At 34.2% G+C, this 27,706-nt stretch overlaps 1 protein-coding gene across 1 annotated transcript in view; it reads left to right on the forward strand.

Moving 5' to 3' along the window:
• Nucleotides 1-27,706, forward strand: part of LOC104868855 (N-deacetylase and N-sulfotransferase 4) — a 286,413-nt gene that overhangs the window by 140,502 nt on the left and 118,205 nt on the right. The window contains exons 3-4 of the mRNA XM_010633850.2: nucleotides 7,048-7,135; nucleotides 14,192-14,346. Coding sequence (XP_010632152.1) covers nucleotides 7,048-7,135; nucleotides 14,192-14,346 — 243 coding nt within the window. The remainder of the gene's footprint in view (nucleotides 1-7,047; nucleotides 7,136-14,191; nucleotides 14,347-27,706) is intronic.

Genomic DNA, 27,706 nt, shown 5'->3' on the forward strand with positions numbered 1-27,706 from the left:
GCCTTAAATATGAAGTAATTTTGTTAATGTAAACAATATAACAGTTGTTTTAATAATTTCTCAGAAAGAAAAAGATGCTCTGAGAAGGGTAATACAATATTTACCAAAGTTGTAATTGTCATTTCTAAATATATTTTTAGTGTGCCATAATATTAAGGAATCAATTTTGATCTGAAACTCTTTAGAGATAGCACATCCTGGAATAATGGAAAACATGTCTTCGTGCTGAGAGCTAATGTGATTGCATGACTCAATGCATAGGCACAATCACACTCCCTATAAAATCATAGCTACTGTGTTTTGCTACTAGCATTGTATAATAAATAGAAAACTAGATCCAATAGAGGATACCATGACCTCAGAGAATACCCCTATTCACCTAATGAGTTTTCGTTTCCTAAATGAATATACCACAAACTTGGCCACATCATACTAGATACTGTTGGCTAACAGTTTGAGAGAAAAACTTATGTAAATCAAGCACAAGACTTTTTCTACTAAAGAACTGCATTGAAAAACCTATTGTGTGATGTGTAACATAGAGTTTCCAAAATATTTTCAACATGGAATTATTTCTGCTGAAAATTATTAAATTTCACAGACCTAGTGACCTACTGGTCACATTTTGGAAAGCATTCCTTTTGGTAAGGGAGTTTATATCACTGGTTGGCTTTTTATGTAGTGAAACAAGATGTGCATGATGAACAAGACTGGAAGGCAGACCAAATTCCCCCACTTTACAACCCAAACCGGCTCTGAAAGTGATCACTGAGTCTACCTGGTCAGAGGCTTGCACAAGTACACAGACATTTCCATCAAACAGGCCTCCTATGGGGACTGAGATTATGCAGAGCGATTCAGCTCACACTTTAAAGTTCTAACCTAACACAAAGAAAACTTGGACTTAGTGCAGGACATATCCTTATGCAAAGCTCTGGGAACATTTTGAGTTATAAATCATTTGGCTCCCTGCCTCACTCAATGAAGATTTTGTTACTTTGTTATTTGTTTTTTATTGTGTGTGCATTTGTATGTTTATTTTCCAGTTTATTTTCCTGTTATTCCAAAAGATTGTGATGATTCATTTCATTGACCACAGAAAAATCCTAAATATTACCTCGTTCTATCTCACTATTATTATATCACTTAGTTAAATACCTTAGCCCGAAGAAATTGAACATACTTGTTTTTCCTTTATAAAAAGATTTTAAGGAAATAGTCATACCACATAAACAATGAACACTGAAGTTTCAGTTTATATTTCTTTTTACTTTTCAAAAAAAATCTCATAGGTCATGATGAATACTTTTGGAAATAAAATTCATAGAGTAGATTAATAGAATTGAACACAAGGTTATGAACCAACTGATAAAGGTTATCAGTGAGGTAGATAATACTATTTAAACCATCATCATGAAATCACATTTGATTCTAACTTCCTTATTTAATTTGAAATTCTAATCAGTTAAGCAGAGTGTGGTTCAGTAGGTTGGGTCTGGATGGCCCCTCAGAGTCCCATTAATATCTTGACCCTCAGGTTCCTCTTCTGGGAGGTAATAGAACCTTTACAAGATGGAGCCTGGTGGAAGAAAGTATGGCTCTTGGGGGAATGGGGGGGGGGTCCTGGCACCTTCTTGTGGCTTTCCTTCGTGGCCTCCATAAGGTAAACAGACCTTCTCCACTGATCTTTTTCTACATGATATACTGCTGTAACAAGCCAAACGCACAGGGCCAAGAGACTTTGGAATGAATATCTGAAATTACAAAGCAAAATTAAACCATCTTCCCTGAAAGCTGACTTTCTCAGGGAATGGAAAGGTGTCTAATACACATGGGAATCAAGGAAGCAAAAGGCTAAGAGAAAGGCTAAGTCACAATTTCAGGTAAAGTATTTGGAATATAATTAAGGTTACACCAGAAAGAGATGTCGGAGCGAATAAAAACTGAGAAGTGTCTCACCATATGTAAGGAAAAACCTTTGGTTAGTCCCAGAAAGATAAAGAGAGTGCCAGACACAAAGTAGAAGCAGAGCCCACATTTCTGACAGGACATTTTCAGAGGGGACAGATCCCAGAGACTGAGAATTCTGTGAGCATTGAGATGCACAAGTCCCTCTCCAGTACAAAGTTTAGGGCATGAGACAAACCCCTCTAAGAAGAGACATAAACACACATCGAGTGTTCTGCTGATATTGTCAAATATAGTTTACAATACTATGACAGCACTTCAGATTTAATGGTTTATATAACTTTCCTTGAGTTCCTTGAAAATCAAGCAGAAAATGTGAGCTTTTCAGGTAAAGACACAAGTTAATATCATTTCACAAAGTTAAAACAATTTTCAATTTTCCCCCTCTTTCTGAGTATTTTCAATCAATATCAGTATTATATTCCAATGCTTAACACACTTTCCTTCTGCTATGAGACCCCTCCTCTAACCCACAAACACATTATGTAATCATTTAGTTTCTGAACTTTACCCTCCAATGTTGGATTGCAGAGTTAAAAGCAATGACTTTAAGCCCCATATTTTCTACTAAGGATGATACAGAGGCTCCAACAACAGAGTCATGCTGTTGTGAGAAGTACTTTTTAAGATAACAGAGGACAAACAGATTTTTTTCCCTGAAAACTTCCCAAATTCCCCCACTTCACTAAATGTCAGCAACCTCAGTAATTCATTTAATCACACTCTATCTCACTTCCTGCATCAGCCCATCAAATCAAACCATTTGCTTCCTTCCATTTCTAGTACACCAACAGCACCCATGCTTCCATTATCTTTTACTGGAATTCTGTAAAGTTTTCGAAATCACCCTCCTGTTTTCTTATGATTCCTTCTCAGTAAGTAGCCAGGAGAGTTAATTTGAACGGTCAATCATATCTTCTGTGAAATGAAGAAGGTTGTGTTTTAAGAAGACACCAAGTTGTTTGCTCTCTGACGCAGGCTTCTCAGGTCCCCATGGGGACCTTCTGTTCTTCACATCTCAACTAAATGGTCACTGTTTCTGAGACGATTTCATTGATATCATAGCCTATGCTGTAGAAGTATCAGAGTTCTGTGTTAGTGTCAACAATAGCATATGGTGAGATTGTTTCTGGAAGCTAAGAGCAATTAGCAATTAAATAACAATTCCATTGATTTGCGGAGTATATCATCCCTGTGCCTGAAAAGACTACAAGCAGCAAACTGAAAAGTTCTGTGTGTCAGGTACTTCGTGGCATCTTATTTTCTCCATCTGTAAAATAGAGTTAATAATGAAGTCAGTGAGAGATTTAAATAAATAATTATATTATTTCTCATTCAGACATCACAGTCATCAACTCCACAGTAGCCTTAGGACCTGAGGAAAGTTTTGATGTTTTGGTTGTCCAAAACATCAGCAACTCAATCAACCCTGAACTAAGGAATGAATGAATGAACAAACAAGGAAACAATGGCATGAGAAAGGAAAGGGGTCCAGAGACTGAGCTCAACATGCCTGGCTCCATAGAGACTGAGAAAAAAAGATGGAACTGAAAGAGATGGATGAAATTACCAAAACAAAACAAAACAAACAAACAAACGGTTCTGAAACATCAAGGTGTCTTTTGACTCCACAGGTTTTCATTCAATCGAGCACAATTTTAGTAGAAGGATCCAGACACTCTGGCACACCCTCTCCACAAAAGACCCTGTATTTTTGTTCAGTACTATCATCTGAGGTATTCATCTATTCTTTACTCTTTTATTTCTGAAGCTTTTTTTTTTAATTTTTAGTGTGTGTGTGTGTGTGTGTGTGTGTGTGTGTGTTTGTGTGTAATACATAATGCTTGCATTCCTTGTGGGGAACAATACCAGTGGTCATTTGCACAATCAAAGATGGAAAACTCCAAAATGATCATCAGTGCACTGTAGAGCCAGAGGATCCAGTGGCAGTCTAAGGTCAAAGACCTGGAAGCACATTGTAGCCACAAGTGTGAGTCTATGTTAGAAGACCAGAGTCTGCATTGGAATCTGCCCTGGAAAGCTGAAGAAACTGGAGACTGATGTTCAAAAGCTCCCTTCATTTCCATTTTATTCTGTCTAGGCTATAAGCCTATGGGTTGGTACCACCATATCTGGTTCGGGCTTCCCCACTCCGTTTACTGGTTCACCCATCCATAGATATATCTAGAAATTACTCATTTAATAAATGGTTGTTATTTAAGTCAAGTGGACACATCACAATTAATAATCACAGCCTATGAATCAATTACAAATATCATTTTACTGTTGGAAAAATATTACTGATAAGAATAAGGGAAACTAATTATATTTACTGCTGTGTATTAATGTCACTTTTGTCATATGTTTTATAGCTTTCACATGTACATGATACATTTAGCAACATGAGATACATAAAAATGACTTAGGTTTGATCAACCTGAAGGTGTTTAGAGACTACAGAAAGAAGTAATATAAAGAAAATATGTAACAAAATAGAAAATAATGCAAGCCTTCAGAAAATAAATTTGAAATGTTATTTGGGAGATGGAAAAGGAAAAACTTTAAAGCATCAGGAAAACTTTGCATAAAAAGATGGCATTGGGGCAGAGGTTATAAAAAAGGGTAGGTTTGGCAAATGGGAAAAGGATCAAAGGGAAGCTTTCTAGGCAGAGGAACAGCAAGAAAAAGTGTGAAGGAATGTGAGAGGTAGAAGAAAGTTCACTTTAACCTCAGTACATGGTGGTTTTGGGGCAAGAGGACCGTAGACTGTCCAATTACAAATGTGGAAGCATCAAGGATTCCTAACTGATATGGAGAGAATGATATATCTAGGGGAGTAATATCTATGGGGGGACAGTATTTATTCAACTCTATGCACAGACACTTAGCTAAATAGTCTGCATGACCTGTGACATGTAATTTTCACAATAATAACATGAAATAAGTATTCAACATCTTACTTGCAAAGGGAAAGACTAGAGAAGTGAAATGACTTACAAAATTTGTGACATGAATTCATTGCCTCCAAGACCCAGTGTTGCAGAGCACTGACTGCCTTTGGGAGGTTAGGGTGACTGCAGGGGGAGAAGGTGAGAATGGAAGGAATGGCAGGTGGGAATTGGAGATGAACTAGGACTTTCAAAACCCAAGAAGAAGGCAATGAGGGCCTGTCTAAGGTTGTGGGAAGGTGATCAGGAAAAAAAATTCCACCTTTTCATTTTCCCCTGGCCCTAAGAAAGCAAGAAATGTAGAGGCTTTGTCTCCAAATCTAAAATCCCCTCTCTATGTCTGTCACAGCATGATCAAGCTTTCTTTTGTCACACTTACCAAGAGGTGCAGTTACAAATTTGCATGACTGTTTTATATCTGTCCTCTTGGCAGTAAAGTCCAATGTTATATGAACCTTTTTCTTTTATTAAACATACTACCCATTTATAAAATTAAGAACATGTGCTGTATAAATAAACATAGAATAAAGAATGAGTTAAAGAATTCAAAGAAAACTGAGTAAACAGGATTTAAGTGAAGGAGTGGAATGCAGAAATATATATTTCAAGATCTAGGCACTCAAGGGCTGTACATCAAATAAAGAGGGGCAGAAAAAGCAGCTCACTAAGAAATAATAATACATGGTCTTATTTTAAGTCTATGTTTACCAGCAATTACAAATAATTCCATATGTTCTGTTTTGAACCCCAATCATTTAATGTTTAATTGATACTTTAAAGACTTAAAACTGAGTCAAACCAATGAGTATATTTTTTCATTGTCTATTTAAGTGCTAATATTTGAAAAAGATTGGCCTTGCTTATACTTTATAATTACAGCCTTAGATAACCACAGATGATATAGTTTATCATTCTTTTAGTTATTTGTTCCTTTCTTTCTTTCAAAGTAAACCAATTTTCAAGACAAAAGAACAGTTAACTTCACATTTTTTTAAGCAAATTCTTATCCACCATGGATAATAAAAAAAAAAATTGTCTGAACCTCTGAATTTTTATTCACCTCAACAGATAGATAGCAGTAACCAAAATAATAGTCTTACTGTTACCCCGTTTGAAATTAACTTCTCATTTCCATTTGAACAAGGTGAATCCACTCTAAATATCTATTTTAAAAATGTTAAAGGCATTCTGGATGAATAAGCAGACCAATATGCAAACAAAATGCCCACAGATATGAGAGCTCTGAATTACGCTGCATATGTTAACCTAAGAATAATAGTTACTTGAAGGATTGGCAGAAATTTTACTTGACTAATACTGACTAATTATTATCAATGTGTTCTTGCTCTGTGTACAAAAAATTAACATAATATAAATCCTAATCTAGAATTTAGGAAAATTTTTGTTATCTTTAGATGCTATAACAGAGCTAATAACCCAAAGGGTACTTATTATATATTCTTTGCTGTGGCCGGAGATTTAGCTCAGTGATTCCCCTGCCTGCTTCTCACGTGCAATATTCCAAGTTTGATCCACAGTACAAAAAAAAAAAAATCAGTATAGATTTTCTTTCTCCTTATCTCTATATTTGTAAGAAATGCCTTATAAAATATAAGTTTACAATGTAAAAATTCAGGCATTCATCTCAGTACTTATGCCTTAAAATTATGGTTAAGCTAGCACAGTTAAATAAAACATTTAAATTGTAGTTCAAACAAACATTCCTTTCTCTTTCTTACTTACAGATAGATAATTTTTCTATGTTCAACAATTTTGAAAAATTTCCCCACCAAGGAAAGGAAATATAATAATCTAAAATTCAAGAAATGCCTCACACAGAAATGAAAAATGATTTCAGTACTGGGCAGTTAGAGAATTCCTTTTCAGCAATGCGTAATATGTTTAGAAATTAACTGTTTTGTAATTTGGTAATCTTCAATAAAAATAATAACTATAACTATAGTAATTATAATACTTGAAATATAAGTACTACATAATGGTGCCCATCTAACATCCAAAAAGCAACAAAGCCCATATTATTGTTTCATTCACGCGCACACATTTGCAAAAGAGGCATCCCAAGTCTTTATATTTATTTTCTAAAATCATGTTAATTTCTTATTTATTTCAGGCATTACTAGAGACCCAAAATTTACTGCGCACTCAGGTTGCAAATTTTACCTTCAACCTTGGATTTTCAGGGAAGTTTTACCACACAGGTAAGAAGGAGCTTTGTGTTCTCAGGCAGCTACACATAAATAGGAGATAAGATTTTAAATGTTCCATAAGTAGGAAAAATAGAATGTCCAGACTGATTATGGGAAAAATTTGGGTGCATTATATGAGTGGCCAAATCGAAAATCAATGAACTCATTTACTTTGGCAAATATTATTAAAATCAAGGGCAAAAGAGAAAGTGAATTGCCGTTTTTACCTCAGTAAAAGAAACCATAATTATTGCTCTAAGTATGACTATGGACCCTTTTCGTCAGCAGAATTTAAGTAGAAACAGTATAGTAATGATTATGATGATAATACTAACATAAATATTATTAATTAAAGTGTTTTAAAATTGTTAAATAGTCAAGGTAGTGGATTATTTTGTGCATATAAGTTTTCCTTTGGAAAAAAATCATCTCAAAATAATTTAATAGAACCTAAGGGTTATGTTAGTTTATCTTCTATTCTATGATATTTTTTTAAAAATTATCAATAATTTGGCCCAATAACAACCTCACAATCAGTCTTGTATTTCTTTTCATTTCTATCTAGCTGTTGCATTTCTGTTCAGTCTCAGCCTTTCAACAAAGTCTCAAAATGGAACTGCTATTCATGTTTTACTCTGTGTTCTGGTATTTCTCACCTCTTTACACCCTTTCCTCCAAATTTTGACTTTTATTTTCAGAATATTAGCACTGTAGAGCCCTAGTACTGAGAGATCTATGTTCATAAAGGTGCATTCTTTAAAATTCAGGCAGAAATAGTACTAAAATATGTACTAGGCCCTGTATTATGGGAACACACATAGTCTGCACCTACTTGTGCATTTACACTTTGTGTAGGATGCTGCGTTGTTGTTTCTTCACAGCATCTTAATGGAAACCTTTCATACTCTTCTCTATGTATATATACCACTTATTGACCCATTTAAAATATTCCATGCAAAGGTAGTATGTAATTATCATAAATGCAGCTTGTTTACCCAAAGAGGCAGTTTAACATAAAATCTCAGCATGGTTTATTAGAATATCAAAGGAGTAATGTCTTATTGGCTTTTCCTGATGCTTTTTTTGCTCGCTTTGAAACACGTAAATCTGTCTAAAGTAATAGAAAGCAAATTAGTTAATAAATCAAGTGATTACATATTTTAAAAAGGCATTTTACAGCAAGAGATTTGGGTCATCATGCCTGCACAAGCAAAGCAATTCCAGCTTACAATTTTGAAAATAGACATAGTTTTATAAATCTTCTTCAAAAGCCCCCTTAAGAAATGAGTTCAGGACTAAGAAGCTCTGACTGTGAAGTTATAAACCAAATAACTGTAAAGGCTGTGTCTACTCATGCAAGGAAAAAAATTATGAGATTCTTTGGAATTCACACACAATACTATTTTGTCTGCAATAACTGAATGATATAAGTAAAGGCATCCTTTGGGCTGAATACGTCTGGATAACCACCACAGTTTTTACTTACTTCTTAGATTCAGACCTATTAGACCTGCCAGACAGAGTTAATGCTGATAGGAGTTTAAAGGCTTCCCATTTATCTATAATCCTGAACATGTACACAGTGCACATCCACTAGGAAATAAGCGACAAACCAGGCAACATTACTGGGATAGCTGTTGAAGGGAGATTAAAAAAAAGACATTTTAATTATATATTTTTAACAGATCTTATTGACTCTGTGTTGGAGCTATCCTAGGAAAAGTGATGGAAGAAACAGCCTATGCAGTTGTGTGGTTATAGTGCACTTCAGAGAATAAGCAGTATACATAAACTTGTAAATCCTGAAAGTTTATTTCCTTCACACTAATATATAACTTTTATTTAACTGTTACGCTGTTTTATCTGCAGGAGCATTGAAAAGCATATATAACAAATTTCGAGAGTGCAATCATATTATGTTGAGTACATATTAACGCACTTGGGCAAATCAAGCTTTCATGCAGGGATGAATTACACAACAGTGATACCCACTATCAGAAAAGCATGCAGCAGCTCTATCAAGTCAAACTTCTATATGAAGATTTAATATTGTAGAAAAAAAAATTACAAATCAAGGCACTGCTCTGCCTCCTTGTGTGTGCTTGGCTGTGATATGTAACTCTGAGGAGACGGTCTCGTCACAATGACTGCCTCAGTTCTCTCCCAGGATGATCTGTTTCCCAACGTATAAGGATTCTGATTGATGAGCTTCATTGTTTTGAAGACATTTAATCACACATGTCCAGTGTAATAATGATTGATTCGGCATATCTTAGCCAGCTGCAGCTATTTGTATTTATCATGTATTCTTCCCTGTTTAGCTTCTCTGTCCTTCACATGCTAAAAGCAATCTTACTAAAGGGGCATATTACTAAGCCTTCCCTAAAAGTCATTCATTCATGGATGCTAAATTGAGAGAAGGACACAATACTGATTAAAAGGAAAAAAATAAAAGCAAGGAGTTTAGAGTGAAAGATTTTAGTTTGGAAATATTCACAACACGATTGAAATTGCACAATGAAAGCTCTTTTGGAAAATGGTGACATTACAACATTAAGCTGCTTTCTAGGTAAGGAGCAGCTACGTGATTTATGGGACAAAATTTCTGTTCATAATCATTACTTTTTTAGTAATTTGAAAGAAATTCAACAGGACCCAGGCAACAATTACTGCATGAATAATGTTTGCAAATTGGCTTAACAATAGTCTTTTCCAGGGGAGTAAATTTTACAAAAAATGGCAGTTTATATGAAATCATTAATTTTGAAAAATGAAAATAAGAAGAATGCAACATACTTTCTAATTTATTGTTTGTTTATTTTAGCTTTTCTAGATAAAACATGGATTAAAAGACTAGATATTGGAAACAGCTTGTGTTAAAAATCTATATTTGGTATCAAATTAACTAATTAATTTACTTATTTATTAAAAAGGGCTAAGAATGTAGCTCAGTGATAGTTATTTAATCTGCTGGAAAACTTGGTTTTGATCCTCAAAACTACAGAAAATAAGGACTGAAATTTTATTAACTAGTAGGTGAACACAACCTACTAACCTTTCTGTACCTCAATCTCCACATCTCCAAAATGGGATAATGCAGTAATAATATATTTCACTTGGAACAGTGCCAAATATTGGTAAGTGCTACATTTATTGGTAATATTAAAAGCATTTATATATCTACAAATAAAATTTTATTAAAAATGTGAATGGTAGTTTATATGAATCCATTTTTTAATTTTGAAACTATAAATATTTCAACGACTGTTCATCATGTAATTTCTATTGTTTAGTGTTACAGTTAAAATAAGTTTATTTTAGACTCACTTATATGGAACCATACCAAATTCAGTGTGCAAATAAAATTAGGAAATATTACCATTTAGGAATTGCAGTATTTCACATATAAAGAGCAAATATATAAGATAGATATTTGTATAAAAGAATCCAGACACTGGAAATTTATGTAACTTAGTTTAATGTTTTAACTGTGCCATTAAGGATATTAACCTATAGTTCAGATCTTGCTAAATTTCTTTCTTATTTTGTCCTGTAGATACAGGTCACTGGGCTCTGGATGCAATGCACACATGTAAACACACAGTTATTTTTGCAGACTCACAGAACACAGATGCTCCAGAAATTAAAACAAAGGGCTTACCTCCTCATATATTCTACTTTAAATCAAATCATGTTCTATAACTGTAGATAAGGTTAAAAGGAAAGGGCTCAAAAACAGACAAACAAAAACAAGAAAAGCTACCACCAAAAGAAAAGTGCCCAGTGGCACTGCCTAGAGGTCTCAAGGACTGACATCACCGCACCTTACATCACGGGAAATAACAGTGTAAGAGGGAATATTTTTATGACACTTTACACTTAACAAAGCAATTTTACCTTTCAAATTCAAACTATAGTAAATAAAATTCAGAAAACACACCAAACAGAAAGTAAAAGGCTCAGTTTGAGAACAGAATTTTAATATGTTAACTTGTGTTAATATGATCATACATGAACTACAAGTTACATTTTTACACATAAAGTCAAGTTCCCAACTTAGCGTTCCATTCTGGGAGAATGTCTTAAGTGGATTCGTTCCTAAATCCAACAAAGTGAGTTTTCCACACCTTTGACACAAATATACAATGCAAAGCATAATAAAACAAACACATACAAATACTATAAATAAACTATCTTTTCTTCTAAGCACAGTAAACACACAGCAGCACAACTGTGACATCTGACAGACACATAAACTAATGTTTCTATGAATGTTTCTAATATGAGATCATTTGTATCTGTGTAAATTCACAACTCAAATGTTCCTTAAGTCAGGGACTTAGTGTAATTTAAACTTACATTAAATATAGTAAAATATGTAATTAGAGTTGGTAAAAAATATAACAGTTTCATTTGAAAACTATTAAAACTCTGCAGTATTCCCTTGGCATGACTTGGTATCACATTTCCATTAAGATATTTTCAGTGTCAAGGATCTGCCTCATGTGGTTTTGAACTATATGACCAGCATAAAATAGGAGAAAGGCTGACAGAAATTAATCCATGATGTTAAAAAGTTATAATAGAAAATTAGCTGTAAATGTCACTCTCAGTTCTGTGGAGAGTGTTTGTAAACTAATATAATGTCAGATGTAAAAATCAACTCAGATTTTATGATCAGTCATGCATCTGTTTATATCAGTAGTAGCCAAAATTTCCTTTAAATTGAGTAACTGACCTTCTCTCTGGTCAAGTGTGTATTATGTGTCTCCTGCCACTTGCAGTAATGAGTGGTGCTAAAAGAGAAAGGCAGCATTTCTCAAACATTCTATATTCAAAGCACAACACACCAATTCCAGGGGTTGTGGTAGAGTGAACTACCAATTCCTTGATCATATGTGACATAAGTAATTCTAATCTATTACTTGGTCAGCTAAATTATGGTCATGAGAAACTTCCGTAGCATAAAGACTTCATCTGAGGAAATAAAAATTCTTCTGCATTTGGATTTCAATATTTGATATTCATAACATTCACAAAAGCCAAAGAATTATGAATCCATTGTACTAATGTTTTAAGATAACTTTAACAAAAGTTAAGAATTCTGTCTCTTCATATTCATAAAACTGCACTACTTTAAAAACTTCTATTTCTTGCTCTGTGTAGTAATATTCACTGGTGCCAAACTTTATTTAGATCTGGTAAGGGAGTCCATATAACTTTTGGGAGTGTGAATTAAGAACTCTATCCCTGGAACAATGAATATACGTAAAAGACACACATATTGGTACCCGTTTCAGTAGCTTTAGAAAGCTGCTGAAGTCCACTGACTATGTAAACATAGGCTGGATAAAATTATTCATTTATTCACTGCTCCAGGGAAGTAGCATGTTTTTATGGAAGTTAATAAAATCCAGTGCCTGGCTTCAAAAAAAATATGATCTATAATTTAAAGACTTTTAGAATGTGTAAAAACACAAATTAAAAACTCAGCAAGTATAAACCAGTTGAATCTATTTTTAAGATCATAATATTTATAAATCCTTTGATCTGCAAGTCGCAAAATAGTTATAAGTGATTTGATAAATTCATCTCATTGCCTTTTTTTACTAAGATTTATGTGATAAGTATTTATATCTATATTCCTACCCAGGACCCTAAGATGCAGAGAAGTTAATTTTTCAAGATCACATTAATTAAGTGACATAAGTAGAGTCTCTATTCCATAAACTGACATCAAATATATGTTTCACCTCTTTCGTGGCACTACTTCCACATACAAGGAAGTCCATTTTATGGAAGATGTAAATTAAACAGTCTAAAAATTCAACAAAATGTCTTTACTATTTTTTTCTTAAATTTTAGTAAAAAATATAAAATTAAGCACCCACTTGTAGAAGTCATGAAAAATAAACCAAATAAATGTGCTTCACACTATAACCCAACTTGTCATTTTACTTTAATGATCTGGTTTCATATTTGGAGACCTAATGTGAATTGATTATTATGATTGATTTAGAATATTTTAAAATTGAACTGAATATTATAAAATTTTATACAGTGATTTTATACAATGAAAACATTCTTTGATAGCTGCAATATAATGAATTCTCTTAGAAAAAAATGTTGGATTTTTTCTTTATTTTTTAACTTGTGGTAAAACAATGGCTTTCCTATGTGTTAGGTGCCACTAATGATTTTTCCAAAACATGAGAAAAAAAATACTAGTTTTAAATTGTCAAGCCAGATTTATATTATAAACAATTATAAGATTCATTGTTAAATTTTTCTGAAATAGTTGTACTAAAATGGGAAATTTTATATGTCTTATGCTAAAATACAAGGAGCAAAATTATTTTAAAATAAGTAGATAAACATTTTAAAGATAGATATACAAAAGATTCCAATGGGTACTTCTAGAGATGGTTTTATGAGCTGTTTTATTTTTGAGGTTTTTTAAATAAAATATATCTCTGTGCTTTGCACACTTTTTTCAATAAACATGATTATTTTGTAATCATAAACATCAACAAAATTTATCAGTTAAAAAATAAACTCAATTTTAGATCTATATAAGAAATTTTTGAGAAAAATGTCTTGCTATATCTTGTCAGATATGTACAATAAGACAATTTAAAAAATAAATAATTTTAAATTAGGTAACAGTTTCTCTTAAATTCTAAATTAGCTGTTCACAGCCAGGGCCAGTGACAGCTACTACTCAGTACCCAATTTCCTATACTCTTTGATAAAATTTAGATGATGATCTTTTAAATTAATGAAAAAATGGAAATAAAGAGTTTGTAAATGGGGAGGGGAGGAGAGGGTGAAGGGAGGGGAGGGACAAGGGGAAAAAATGAGAACCAAGAACTGTCATGTGAAGGTACAGGATCCCAGTAATGAATGTAACTGTATTGTATACTTAGATTGTACCAATAAACTCAAAATAAAGAGAAAAAAAAAAACCCACAACTGAACCTGTGTATCAGTAACATGAAATTAAATCTGACAATAACTGTTGAAGTCGTATATGTTCACTAAAGCCATGCTTACCTCTATGTTTTCCAGGAACTGAAGAGGAAGATGAAGGTGATGACCTTTTGCTTCGGTCTGTGGATGAGTTCTGGTGGTTTCCTCACATGTGGAGTCATATGCAGCCCCACCTGTTCCACAATGAGTCATCTTTGGTGGAGCAGATGATTCTCAACAAGGAATTTGCACTGGTGAGCATATTTTAATCATATTTTGCAACAACAGTTGTTTGTTTTTTGTTTTGTTTTGTTTTGTCTTGTTTTGGGTACTGGGCATTGAACTCAGGACCTTGTACTTGCCAGGCAGGCGGCGGCACCACTGAGCTAAATCCCCAGCTGCAACTACAGTTGTAATCCACTGGTGAACTGTAAAAAATCAACTTATTGAGTTGGCTCCTATAGAAATAGAACACAATACAAAAGTATGTCACATATACTAAGACATATATGTGGACAGACGTAATGCAAGTCATTTTCAAAGTTTCCATTTCTTGTTTCATTAGAGGATTTATTCTATCATCTATGCAAAGAAAAATAGTATTTTCTCCATTGTATTCCTACATAATTAACCTCTCAAAAATAATTTGTTTCAAGAATGAATAGATGGATTAAATCATTAGAGCAATTACCCTAGAGAAATTTCTCTCACATTTTAGTATCTGTTTCACCTAGAAGTCACTTTTTTTTTACACTTATTACTGGGCTGTATTTCCAGAGTTTCTGGAAGTAGATTAAAAAGAGGCTTGAGAATTCCCTCTTAAAAAGTTCTCTGACAATGCCCATTATGCTGGGAAGAATTACTCCTGTGGTCTAGGGGTTGACAAACTATGCCCCACTGGCCAAATCTGAACTGCTCCCTGTTTTCTACCACTCACCGAGTTAAAAAGGTGTTTTGTGATTTGTTTGTTTGCTCATTTATTTTCTCTTTCTACATTTTAAAATGACTGTAAAACAATGAGAGGAACAATAATAGTTTGTGACATAAAAAGTATATACAGTTCAAATTTCAAAGTCCACAGTAAAGTTTTACAGGGACACTGCCACACGTACTCTCTTTGTCCTATCTGCAGGTGCTTTCCCAAAGCAACAGCAGAGATGAGTATTGAAAAACAGGCACTGTGGCTCAAAACATCTCCAGTATTCTCTCTGGTCCTTTACTGAAAATTTTCTCATCCCTGTTGTAGACATTGAAGCCATGTACCCCTTTAAAAACTGCAACAAGAAGCAGAAATCTTGTCTGAAGGAAACTCTCAGATGTACATCTTTACAAAGTAGGAAAGCAAGGGGGATGTGAATCTCCTGAAAACCCTTTACCCCAGTCAGGAACTCCTGTCATACACACAATCCATCCATACTGTGCCATTGATAGTGTCTTCATTTTTTAAAATGCCATATTTGGAAGCACACCACTAAGGCCAAAAGAATACTTGATATTTTTTAAAGTTGTGCCTAGCTATGGTGTTATCTGCTCACCCTTCTTTCCATCTCTAAATTTCCAGTGAGTCACATATCCATATAGGATCCTTAATAGTAAAATTAAAAGAAGTTGAGATCTTTTGTCCAGGCATCAGAATACCTTGTTTGAACAACCTCCCATCAATGACTGCTTGATCTTGAACGAATTTCTTAGATTCTTTGTGTTTCATTTTGCTCTGTGAAAAAAATAAGGATAGCAGAAACAATTTCTCCACAGAATTTCTTTGAGAATACCTGTAATGTGTTCAGAAAAGTACTTGGTACACGGTAAGCATTTGGTTAATTTTAAGACAATTGTGTCCTTCTTAAACACAGACACATATTCAGTTATGTCTTGCTTTACATTGTCAAATGTATATTTTAAAAATATGAATTTATAAGAAGTTGATCTTCTTTTAACCTCTGTGGAATGTCTAATAAATTCTATAGGGCTTTATAGCAATGTACAATTAAGTAAATCTTCCCTTTTATCATTGTTAAATTTTCTTTGCAAGGCAATCTTGAAAACAAAAGTTGTTTATCACTTGGTTTAAGCCTCCCTCTCTCCAGTAACACTCTGAAGCTTTGCTAACACTCTGAAACCTTGCTTCTCAGGCTTGTAGGTTATATATCATAATGGCTGATTTCACCTGTTTGTGTAATTTCTTTTTTAAAAGCCATGCTGAGAGCTCTGGGAAAAACTCACATGTAATTGCTTTGTAATGAAATGTTGAAAGCTATTTAGAGTCCATTCAGAGCAATTACATTTGTTTAGTCAGAGTGGCTAGAAGCTAGACTTCAGCCTACAAATACATTTTGTAAAAAAAGATCTTATTCTGTGCTACCTAGTCAAAATATTACAAGATGAAGTCTGTTAAACACATGTACTAAAATGACATTGTCATTTTCTTTCTAGAGTTCAGCTTAGTAAAATTCAGGGTTTCTCCAGCAGTGAATTCAGAATCCCACTTTTGTTGCCAACATAACATAACAATACATGTACTGTCCAGACAGCCAAGAAATATATTTCTACTTTATTAAATTATTATATTTTCACCTACAGGTGACACTTTAAAGCCATCAACAATTAACATAGAGTAGTGGAAGTCACTCCATGAGATATTAACAGTCTAAATATTAGTCCCAATAGCTAGTAACGAGTTCTAATAAAGTTGGCAACTTAATGTCTTCATGCCTCCCTTTCCGCCCCTGAAATGAGAGGGATTCCTTTTTTTTCAATCTCATTCTCTACCCTACAAAGTTTTAGGTAATTAATTTACACCAACTAAAAAGCACTGGGCCAGATAATACCACTGATCTATTCCAGCTTTAATATTCTGTGATCACTCACAGCATCAGTCCACAAATACAGACTGAAAATCTTGAAATACTTCTCTTGTTGCAGCTGAAGCAATTATGAAAAGTGATTTTCAATCCAAATGAGAATTTTATATGGATAAAAATTATTATTTAAATCCCTGATTTTTGTTTTGTGTTGTTTTAGTTCTATCCTGCCTTTCTTATTTTGTAGTATGACTTTGAGTAAAAGAGAGACTACCAGGTTCAAAAGCACAATTGTTCTCCTAAGAAATCCAAAAATGGTTCAAGCGACATAGTAATAGCTTGATACTGGTATTTTTAAATAGTTTGAAAAACCACAATTATTGTGGTCTTATGGAATTTCTCTAAATTATTTCTGTATAGAGTTCATTTGCTGTGGTAAAATATTTAAAATCATAAAAAAAACAGGGTATATAACACTGTTTTTTTACTCTGCTTATCGTTTTGGAAGAGGCTCTATTAATGTAAAGCACAGTCATTGCTTTATCAGTGCAGTGTGAATAAGAATGGAGGTATGTGTATGCCTGTGCAGAATCCAGATATTTACCTATATGCATCTACTTAATTTGTGATCACAAATGTCAGTAGTGGGAGTCTGAATGTGCTCATGTGTGTTCAACCCATGCCTATACATGCACTGTGTGTGTGTGTGTGTGTGTGTGCATTTGTATAGAAAGCATTAGTCTAGTGATAAGTAGAGTAATCCAGGTTTGATAGCAACATTATACCTCACTTACTATGGTAGAAGAGTGCAGAAAATATGTTTTAGTTCATTTTCATTTAATACATCATAGATCATTACCACCAATAGGTTGCTTGAAGCATATTAGCAAGTATAAGAGTTTCAAAGATGACAGCAGACAAAAAGATGAAAAAAACTAAAACATCATCCAACATCAAAGCAGTTAATAAAAAAGTGACCAAATGACTCCACATTTTGCCTATATCTCTATTTCAATCACACAAAAAGAGCACCTATAGCATTAACCTGAATATGCAGTTTTTATCCTACAATAGGTTTATAAAAGATAGTAAAAAAAACTATTTTGTTTGTATTAAGTTTTATATGTATATCCATTAAAGATTCTAAACCAGTGAGACTTTTCAGTTTGTTAATATTTGCAGAACATAAAACATCCTGAAGGAGAAGGGACTTTTTATCTTCAGTGCTGACTTTTTCAATAGTGATGTAAATTCCTTCATAGTTCATCAATTAGTACTATAACCTCTTAACTATTAAGAAAACGAAGATTTGTCCAATAGTGGTACAAATTTCTAACTTCTACTGAAAAAGTTTTGCCTATTTGTGAAATCTATGAGACTTTTCATAATTAGATACAATATTCATGAAGTATGCTGACATTTAAATTGTTCTTATAAAAGTGCAAACATGTTGAAGAGCAACTATAGGAAATCCTAAAATGTCATAAGAGAGTGCACACTGAACCAACTATGTCGATGTCATATTAAAGAGAAATAGAAGGAGAGAGATAGTGGAATTAATAACACAATGGGATGAACCTGAGACAGCTGCGTACCAATGTCTGCAATGCCTCCCTGCTGACTGGATTATGCAGGAAGCAGCATCATGCTGTACAACAGACACAAAATACGAAAAGAATGATGATTAAAACTAATAGAGTGTAAAGCTAGAGAATTTAGAAGACCTAATAATATTTACACTAAAATTAAACTGTGGACAAGATTACTGTGATCCATTTAACAGTTCATAATTCATCAAATAATGTATTTTGGAGGATAAATAATGTAGCCTTGACACTCAAAGAGTAGATTCATTCCTACATGCATTACTATTCTCATCAAATAACAATAAAACCAGAAGCATCAAGGCAGAGAGGAAGAGAGGGAAATGGTGCAATGTGTGAAAGTGTAGATGAACCTTAAGAATACTACTATACCGTTAAATAAGCCAGCCAGAGAAAGAAAAATGCTGCATGATTTCAGTTACAGGTGGAGTCTAAAAGAGTCAAGTTCAAAGAATCAGACAGTGGCGTGACAGTTGGAAGGAGGGCAAAATGAGGAGTTACTAATCATGCCACATAACGTTTCAGTATAGCAAGATGAATACATTCTGGAGATCTGCTAAACAACATTGTACCTATAGTCAACTATATCATATTATGCTCTTAAAAATTTGTCAAGAAGGTAAATATCATGTTAAATATTCTAGCTACAAAAAAATAATAAACATCTTTGCAGTGGTATTAGATCTTAAGAAATCTTGTGGACTACATATACACAAATACAAATATGTATGAAAATGACTTCAGAAATTGAATACATTAGCTGTATTTTACTACTTCGTAAGAAATTACCCAGAAGGTGAATATCTAAAATGCACATTAATTATGAACAGTTTGTGTAGGTCAGGGTGTCAAGCAGGACTAGAACTAGATCCTGCAGTTCTGGATCTCTTATAGGACTTCAGTTGATGTGTCAGGTGAAATGTAGTCATTTCCAGGCTACCTGGAGGGAGGGCCGGCTGCCAGGTTCAGCTGGGTATTAGCAATGCTGTTCCTCAAAAGCTGTGGGACTGATTGAGTATCTCATTTCCCTCCCGCTGTTGTCTAGATTTATGGAACGGTTATGTATCCAATCCAGAGGGTGGATCCCCACATGACAGTTGGCATCATCAGGGATAAAACTCTGACAAAAAAGAGAACCCATGACACACACACACACACACACACACACACACACAGAGAGAGAGAGAGAGAGAGAGAGAGAGAGAGAGAGAGAATGAGAGACAGAGCGGAGAGAAACAGAAAGAAAGGGAGACAGAAAGACAGAGATAGAGACGAAGAGGGGATAGAGATACAGAAAGAGGAGAGAGAGGAGAGACAAAGAGAGAGAAAAAAGGCAGAAACAGAGACATGCTACTTTTACTTCTTTGAGAAATGCCTGTTCATTTCAGATGCCCATTTTTAATTGGGTCTTTATATTTGGGGAGTATGATTTTTTCAGTTCTTTATTTTAGATAATAGAACTTTGTCTGAGGAAGAGCTGGTAAAATTTTTTCCCATGTTGTAGATTGTCTCTTAGCTCTGTTGGTGGTTTCTCTTGCAGTACAGAATCTTTTTTAAAAGATGATATCCCAGTTGTTCACTCATTGTGCTAATTTCTGTGCTTATAAGAATGTGTTTCTAAGGTCTTTTCCTATGTCATTGTCTTCAAGAGTTCTACCTAACTTATCTTCCAGCAAGTTTAGTGTTTCTGTTTTAATATTTAGATCATTGATCCACTTGGATTTTAGTTTACTGCATGGTGAAAGACAGGGGTCTAGTTTTAATCTTTGGCAAGTTAAAATCCAGTTTTTCTAACACCGCTTATTAAAGACGCTATCTTTCCTCCAGTGAGGATGGTTGGCTCCTTTATCCAAGATGAGGTAGCTGAGTATGTCTGGAGTTGTTTCTGCAACTTCTAATCTATACCACTGATCCTCAGGTCTATTTCTTTGCCAGTACCATGCTATTTTTATCACAGGGGCTTTGTGGTATAATTTCAAATTGGAAATTGTGATACCCGCTGCCATGTCTCTCTTGCATAGTATTGCTTTTGCTATTCTAGGTCTTTTCTAGTTCCAAATGAATTTTTGGTTTTTTTTCTCTAGTGCTGTTGAGATTTCAATAGGGATTGCATTGAATCTGTGTATCGTTTTGGAAGTATGGCTATTTTCACTATATTGGTTTTCCTATCCAGAAACAGGGGATGTCTTTCCATTTTCTAATATTCTCTTTTTTCAGAGTGCTATAGTATTCAATATAGAGGTCTTTTGCTTCTTCTTTAGATTAATTCCTAGATATTTCACTTTTTTAATGATATTGTGAAAGGGATTATTTCCCCAGTTTCTCTCTTAGTGAGTCTGTTATTCGTGTACAAGAACATTGATTTTTGAGTGTTTACCATGTATCCAGCTACTCTACTGAATCTGTCAATTAAGTTTAGAAGTCTTTGGGGAGAGCATTTTGGATCTTCTATGTAGACTACCATATCATCAGCAAATAAAGACAGTTTAACTTCTTCCTTTCCTATCTTTATTGTTTTTATTTCTTTCACTTGTATAATTGCTGAGGCTAATGTTTCCAAATCTATACTGAACAGGAGTTGTGATAGTGGAGATCTTTATCTTGTTCCTGATTTTAGCTTGAAGGTTTTCCATTTTTGACCATTTAATATGATGTTGGCTGTTGGTTTTCCTAATACCCTTTATCAAGTTGAAATAAAGATCATCTATTCAAATTTTCTATAGGATTTTTATCATGAATGGGTGTTGAATTTTGTCAAATGCTTTTTCTGCATATATTGAGTTGATCATATGGTTTTTGTCTTTGAATCTGTTAATATAGTGTATTATGTTTATTGATTTATGTATGTTGAACCATCCTTGCATCCCTGGGATAAATCTGACTTGGTCAGGGTGTATGATCTCTTTGAGGACTCTCTGTATTCTGTTTGCCAGTATCTTATTGAGGATTTTTGCATCTATGTTCACTAGGTTGATTGACCTGTAGTTCTGTTTTTTTGTTGGTTCATTCCCTGGTTTTGAAATCAAAGTAACACTTGCTCCCAGGAAGGAATTTGGAAGTATTACTTTCCTTTCAATTTCGTTGAACAATTTAAAGAGTAGTGGTAATAGTTCTTCTCTAAATATCTTGTAGAATTCATTATTGAAGCAATGAGGACCTGGGCTTTTCTTTGTTGGTGGGAGTGCAGGCTTGCGCAATCACTGTGGAAATCAATACGCAGATACCTCAAACAACTAAGATTAGAAGTCCTATTTTACCCAGCTATTTCTCTGCTGGGTATCTTCACAAAAGAATTAAAAGAATCATACCACAGTGATATGTGCTCACTCATGTTTACAGTAGCACAATTTTTAATAGCTAAAAGTTGGAAACAGCCCACTTCCCCATCACCTGGAGAGTGGATAAAGAAGATGTGTTTTTTTATATATGTATAAAATGGAGAACTTCTCAGCCATTAAGAATGAGAAACAAAAGACGTTTATAGCTAAGCAGATGCACATTGAGGCCATACTCTTAAATGACATAAATAGGACACACATGTGTAAATACCAAATAGTTTTTCTGGTGTGAAAAATGAAAACTGTAAATATGGATCAAAATGTATAATTGATATTGTGTAATAAGAAGAAAATGTCTGAAGGAGTAGGGAAAATGGGAGCAGTATGGGAAAGCTAAGAAGGCAAAAGAAAACCTATGAGAAAAGGGAAAAAATGGAAACAAATAGGGAAGGGTGGAAGGAATGGGGAAAAATAAGAACCAAGATAAATAATGTAAAGGTACAAGATCCCAACGATGAATGTAATTGTATTTTATACCTAAAGTGTACAAATAAACTTAATGGGAAAAAAGAAAGACATTTCTGTGATAGATTTGAAATATATTTTCATGTAGCCAGATTAAAAATGTACTTGCCACTGTACCTAGCTCTACTTCAAATTTACACTGTCATAATCTAGGAAGATACGAAATATTACTTTTGCATAACAATCTCTCTCTTTCTCTTTTATTACTGGTATATATGTAATATCTACATATATTACAATCCAGTAGTTTATTGTTATAATTAATAATACATCATGTATGTTTGCAATTTAAAGCCTGAATTAAAAAAGCAGAATAAATATATAGAGTTTCTGTGTTAACCTTTTTACATGCCATTTCCCTACTCTCTGTTATTTTGATAATTTTGCATTACCATCTGCTATTATTTACTTGCTTTGATACAGCCTTTTGCCTCTGGGTAGCTATGGAATACATTACATTTATGTACAGTATAGGCCTAATTATACATATATAAAAATGGTTTTATATAAGTACTTTGTTTTTGTACCAGGGATAGAACTTGGAACCTTGAGCTTGTGAGGCAGGTGACAGAACCACTAAGCCAAATCCCCTGCTTATATACATACTTTTAAAATAATCTGTGTTCTATAATTACATAATTACCGTTAGCATCATTCTTTGTTTCTTCATTCATATTACCCTGTTGGATATTTGCTTTTAGATTAAAGAGTTGCCTTTATTATTTATTATAAGACATGACAATGAATTCTCCAGTTTGGAATACTTGTGACAATGTTTATTTTACCTTCAATTTTAAAAGATAGCATTTTAGAAGATGATTATTTTTTCCTCCTAAATTCTCTCATTGGTACATTTTAGGTATACAATACTTTTAAATTCATCATTGGGAACTTGTACATTTACATGATGTATCTTGGTTCTAATTTTTCCCCCTTCCCTTGCCCTCCCTTTACCCCCTCTACCCCTCCCTATTGGCAAATGCTTTGTTTCCATTTATTTCTTTTCTTTTCTTTTTTCTTGTTTTGTTTTGTTTTGTTTTGTTTTGTTTTGTTTTGTTTTGCTTTGGTACCGGGGATTGAACTCAGGTCCTTGAGTTTGCAAGGCCACCAAACCACTGAGTTAAATCCCCGGCCCCTGTTTCCATTTATTTCTTACCTCATATTTTTCCCTTCCACTTCTTTCCTTTCCCTTATCCCTCCCACCTCCCCTACCTATTGAGAAATTAGAGACATTTATAGATAAATGAATGTACATTGAGGACATACTCTTAAATGAAATAAATGGGACACACATATGTAAATGCCAAATAGTTTCTCTATTAGAAAATGAAAGTGTAAAAAAGAATGAGATGAGTATTGATTATTCTTTTCTGTTTGTTGTAACAAGGTCTTGCTTACTATCTTAGTGAAGGTTGACTTTGAATACATGAAGTGCCTTCTTCAGCCTTCCAAATTCTGAAATTATAGACCTTTGCCACCACATCTAATGTTACTACTATTTTCTCTAAATCACTTTGAGTATAGTTTCTCTATTCTTTCTGGCCTCCATCCTTTCTGAAGACAACTTTTTATCTTGTTTTGTTTATCTTCACTGTGATTAGTTGGTTCTCTGGTTATCATTGGCTTTCAGTATTTTTACTGTGATGTGTCGGGTTTTCTTTGTGTTTATTTAATTTAGAGTTTATTGAGCTCTTTTAGTTTGCAGAGTAATGATTTTTTATAAAATTTAGGAAGTTTTCAGGCATTATTTCTTCTAATACTATTGAATTCCTTTCTCTCTTTTCACTCTAATGTTCATATTCAATATTACACTTAACAGTGTCCTCAAATTTTTAGTTTCTTGACTTTTTTATGGTCTAATTCTTTAGTCTCCATTCTTCAGACTTCACAATCTCTATTAATGTATCTTCAAGTTTATCGAATATTCCTTCTGCCATTCAAATCTTTCAAACACTCTAATGATTTTCTTTTCATCTGAATTGTTGTACTTTTCACCTCCAAATTTCCTACTTAGTTCTTTTTATGGTTTCTATCTTTTGTTGATAGTTTCCATTTGACAAAATATTGGTATAATACTTTTCCTATGCCTTCAGGCATGATTTGCATTAATTCTTTTAGTGCAATTGACATCTTTCCTAAGTTGAACAATTGCCCTCTTTGAAGTCCGTTCCTATTGCTTAGCTCAAGTTCTATTGATCACACTGTCCCCTTTCTTTTATGTCTTGTAATATTTTTGAGACTGAACATTTTAGATAATATTTATAGCGCTCGATACTGATTCACCCTTTTTATCCACAGAGTAGATTGTGTTTTGTCACTTATTTCTCTTTTAATTATATGAGGACTTTTTCCCTTCAGTGTGCAGCTTAACAATGCTCCTACAGGAAGGACAAACACTTGGCAAAAGCTGCAGTGGTGGCAGGGTTCCTGCGTGTCTTTCTAATACCCGGCCCACATCCGGTATAAAGTTAAACAGATATGAGCCTCCACTAATCACTGGTTACTTGGTCTGTTGTTTAGACAGTGCTTTTGGGTGCAGATCATTCCCCATTGTGATCTAGTAAAATGTGATCTTTGCAGAAACACTCTGTGTGGTCAATTTGTCAGTCTCTCTCATCTTGGGGATGCTCCTCCTCATTGCCCTCTTGTCTGTCTAGACTACAGCTAGCTTGTTGTTAATTACAGTTAGGCAGCAGCAGCCACCTCCTTAATCGCTGTCCATCACAATCTCCATTATCTTTGAGAGTATCCTTAGGCTTGAGCTTCTCCACATTCTGTCTCCAAAACCTTTAGTTTCCCAGTGGATAATTTGGAACTCTATCTTCTTATGACCTGCTTCTCCACTTGGGCAAAGCTTCTGCTCCAGAGATGCCAGTTGGCTACCATGGCCTGCTTCTGTTGAAGTAAACCTAGATGTATGGCATGGGTTCTGGAATGGGACAGTCATTTCTGATCTTCTCAACTTGTCGTTCAGTGTGGACTCCTTATTCTAGAATTGATATGTGGTGAAGGCATCTGAAAGCCTGGGTATCTTTGGCTTGCTTCCCTCAGATTATAGCTCTTTGCCATATGAAAGGGGAGTGTCAGTAAGAAAGTTCTGGATCTCCCACTTGCTCTTGATTAAAAAGAACATTTACACACAAAGCTAGGGGCATGAGAACTAGGGTCAAGCTATCGTTCTGAGCAGAAACTGTAGCCATAGACTGGGGCTAGGCATACAGGGCCAGGGAGACAGAGCCCTGGGGTCTTGGCTGCCCACCTGGGCTAAGGACTCTTACTCTAAACTGGGAAAAGTAGGGAAGGGAGCAAGTTAGGACTCACCACTGCTTTTTCAAATCAATTTTAGTAGATTTTTAAAATTCCTTTTATTTGCTAAATGTCCTATGTTCATTTGAAAGAAATTATAGTAGTTGCTTTAAAATAATTTTCATGAGTTATAGTTGTTTCACAGGGATGTCGTGGAATTCCACACCTACCATTCTATTGTGTGTGTGGGGGTGATGGGGATTAAAATCAGCTTTTGCACTTTTTAATTTCTATTTTGATATGGGTTTTCACTGAGTCATTGAGTTGCTCAGGCTGCACTTGAACTTGCAATCAAGTCCCAGAGTAACAGAATAGTGGGCATGCTTCACCATGCCCAGCTTCTACTACCTTTATTCTGCCTAATTTATGACAATACTTTCTCCAGTGATTTCTGTTTCCATTCTTGGTCTTGAGTCCACTTTCAACATAGAAACTATGGCAATCTTGTTAACATGTAATAGAGAGCTTGTGATATTTTGTCTAAAGACCTCCATGGTACTTGAAAATAGGCCACAAGATCCTGGCAGCTGTCACCTTGTTTCAGAGGCTGGAAGTGCCCATCTAATATTTTTAATGACTGGTTCTTGAAACTCTATAGGGTATCTTCTGCATGTTGGTAGCCCTTGATGGTTACCATCAATCTTCACTGTCCGGCATAATTATGCTCTTCTCTTTCCCCTGTCTTACTGATTCTGACTTTGACCCTATGGTTCACCTACTCTGCTTTTAAATTATTGCAGACCTACCTTCATTCAGATTCTTTTGGTCTTGAATTTGAGAAAGAATTCCCTTCCTTGCCATTTCCCACACCATGTTTGCACTTTAAAGAAAATATTAGGAACTCCAGGATTAAACTATATTTCTAAACACACCATCTTGTGTCCATTCCGAAGTTAAACTTTCCAGTACTAAAAAAAAGGGTGAGAAAGTATAGCTTTTGCCTCTTTTTTCTAACATAAACTAATTACTTTGTTCTTGTCTAATCTTTTACTTCCTTTTTCTTTGGTCACAAAAGATGAAAAATTCATTCTACTTCATTTTATGGTGTATCTTCTGTTAGCCAGATTTCATTGCTGTCACAAAACACCGAAAGAAAATAACTTAAAGGAGAAAAGATTGATTTGGGCCCATGGTTTCAAAGGATTCCATCCATCATCACCTACTCTGTTGCCTCAATGCCTGTCAGAAGGAAGAAATATGGTGGAGGGGCAGAAAGTAGAAAGAGACGAGGCATCAAATGGCCAAGATAAGACCCATCAGGTTATTCCATTAGTGACCTGTTGACTTCAATTAGCCCCACAGCTAAACAGCCCATTGGGCTAATAACTCATCAATGATTTTGTCTATTAATGTTATTAACAGACTCATGATTGAGTCACCTTCTAAAAGTTCCACCTTTGAATACATGAACCTTTTGGGGAATTTTTTATTTTGGTACCAGGGATCAAACTTAGGACCTTGAGCTTGCAAGGCAGGCAACAGAACCACTAAGCTAAATTCCCAGCCCTTGTGGAACATTTTTGATCCAGCCATAACATATCTCAATCTGCAATCCATGATTTTAATTTCCTGTACCAAGTTTACTAGAATACTCTTTCATTTAAGCCCTGCAACAGAAATTAGGTATAATTATTGATCATTTCCTCAGGTAAAATAGAATTCCTAGATTGGATATTCAAACAAAATCCACAGTGGTTTTGAAAATATTTTGTTTGTTAAATTTGTTTTCTCTTTTTTTGTAATAGCATTTTAAATCATAAAACAGAGTAAGCAAAAAGTATTTTTTAGTTTAAAGAAGTGAAAAATAATAAATCAAATATTAACGGCATTTTCCTAGAAGACAGAGCAGTGAAAATTGATTAAATGTTTAGAAAACAAAATATGTGCATGATCTTGAATATGGTAGCTTCTATTTATTGCAAACCTATGATGAGTAAAATGACCTTAGGAAGAAAGAAAATAACAAAATCACAGTGGGAAGATTATAGAACATCAGCCAGTAACTTGGAAGCTTATTTATATGAGCAATTAAATGATTTTGTTACTGCAAATAGAACACTTATTTACAGATGGCATTTTGTAACAGTTTAAAATATTTTT

Source organism: Fukomys damarensis, unplaced genomic scaffold (genome assembly GCF_012274545.1).
Source record: "Fukomys damarensis isolate Sample0158 unplaced genomic scaffold, DMR_v1.0_HiC HiC_scaffold_38, whole genome shotgun sequence".
NCBI classification, from domain to species: Eukaryota; Metazoa; Chordata; class Mammalia; order Rodentia; family Bathyergidae; genus Fukomys; species Fukomys damarensis.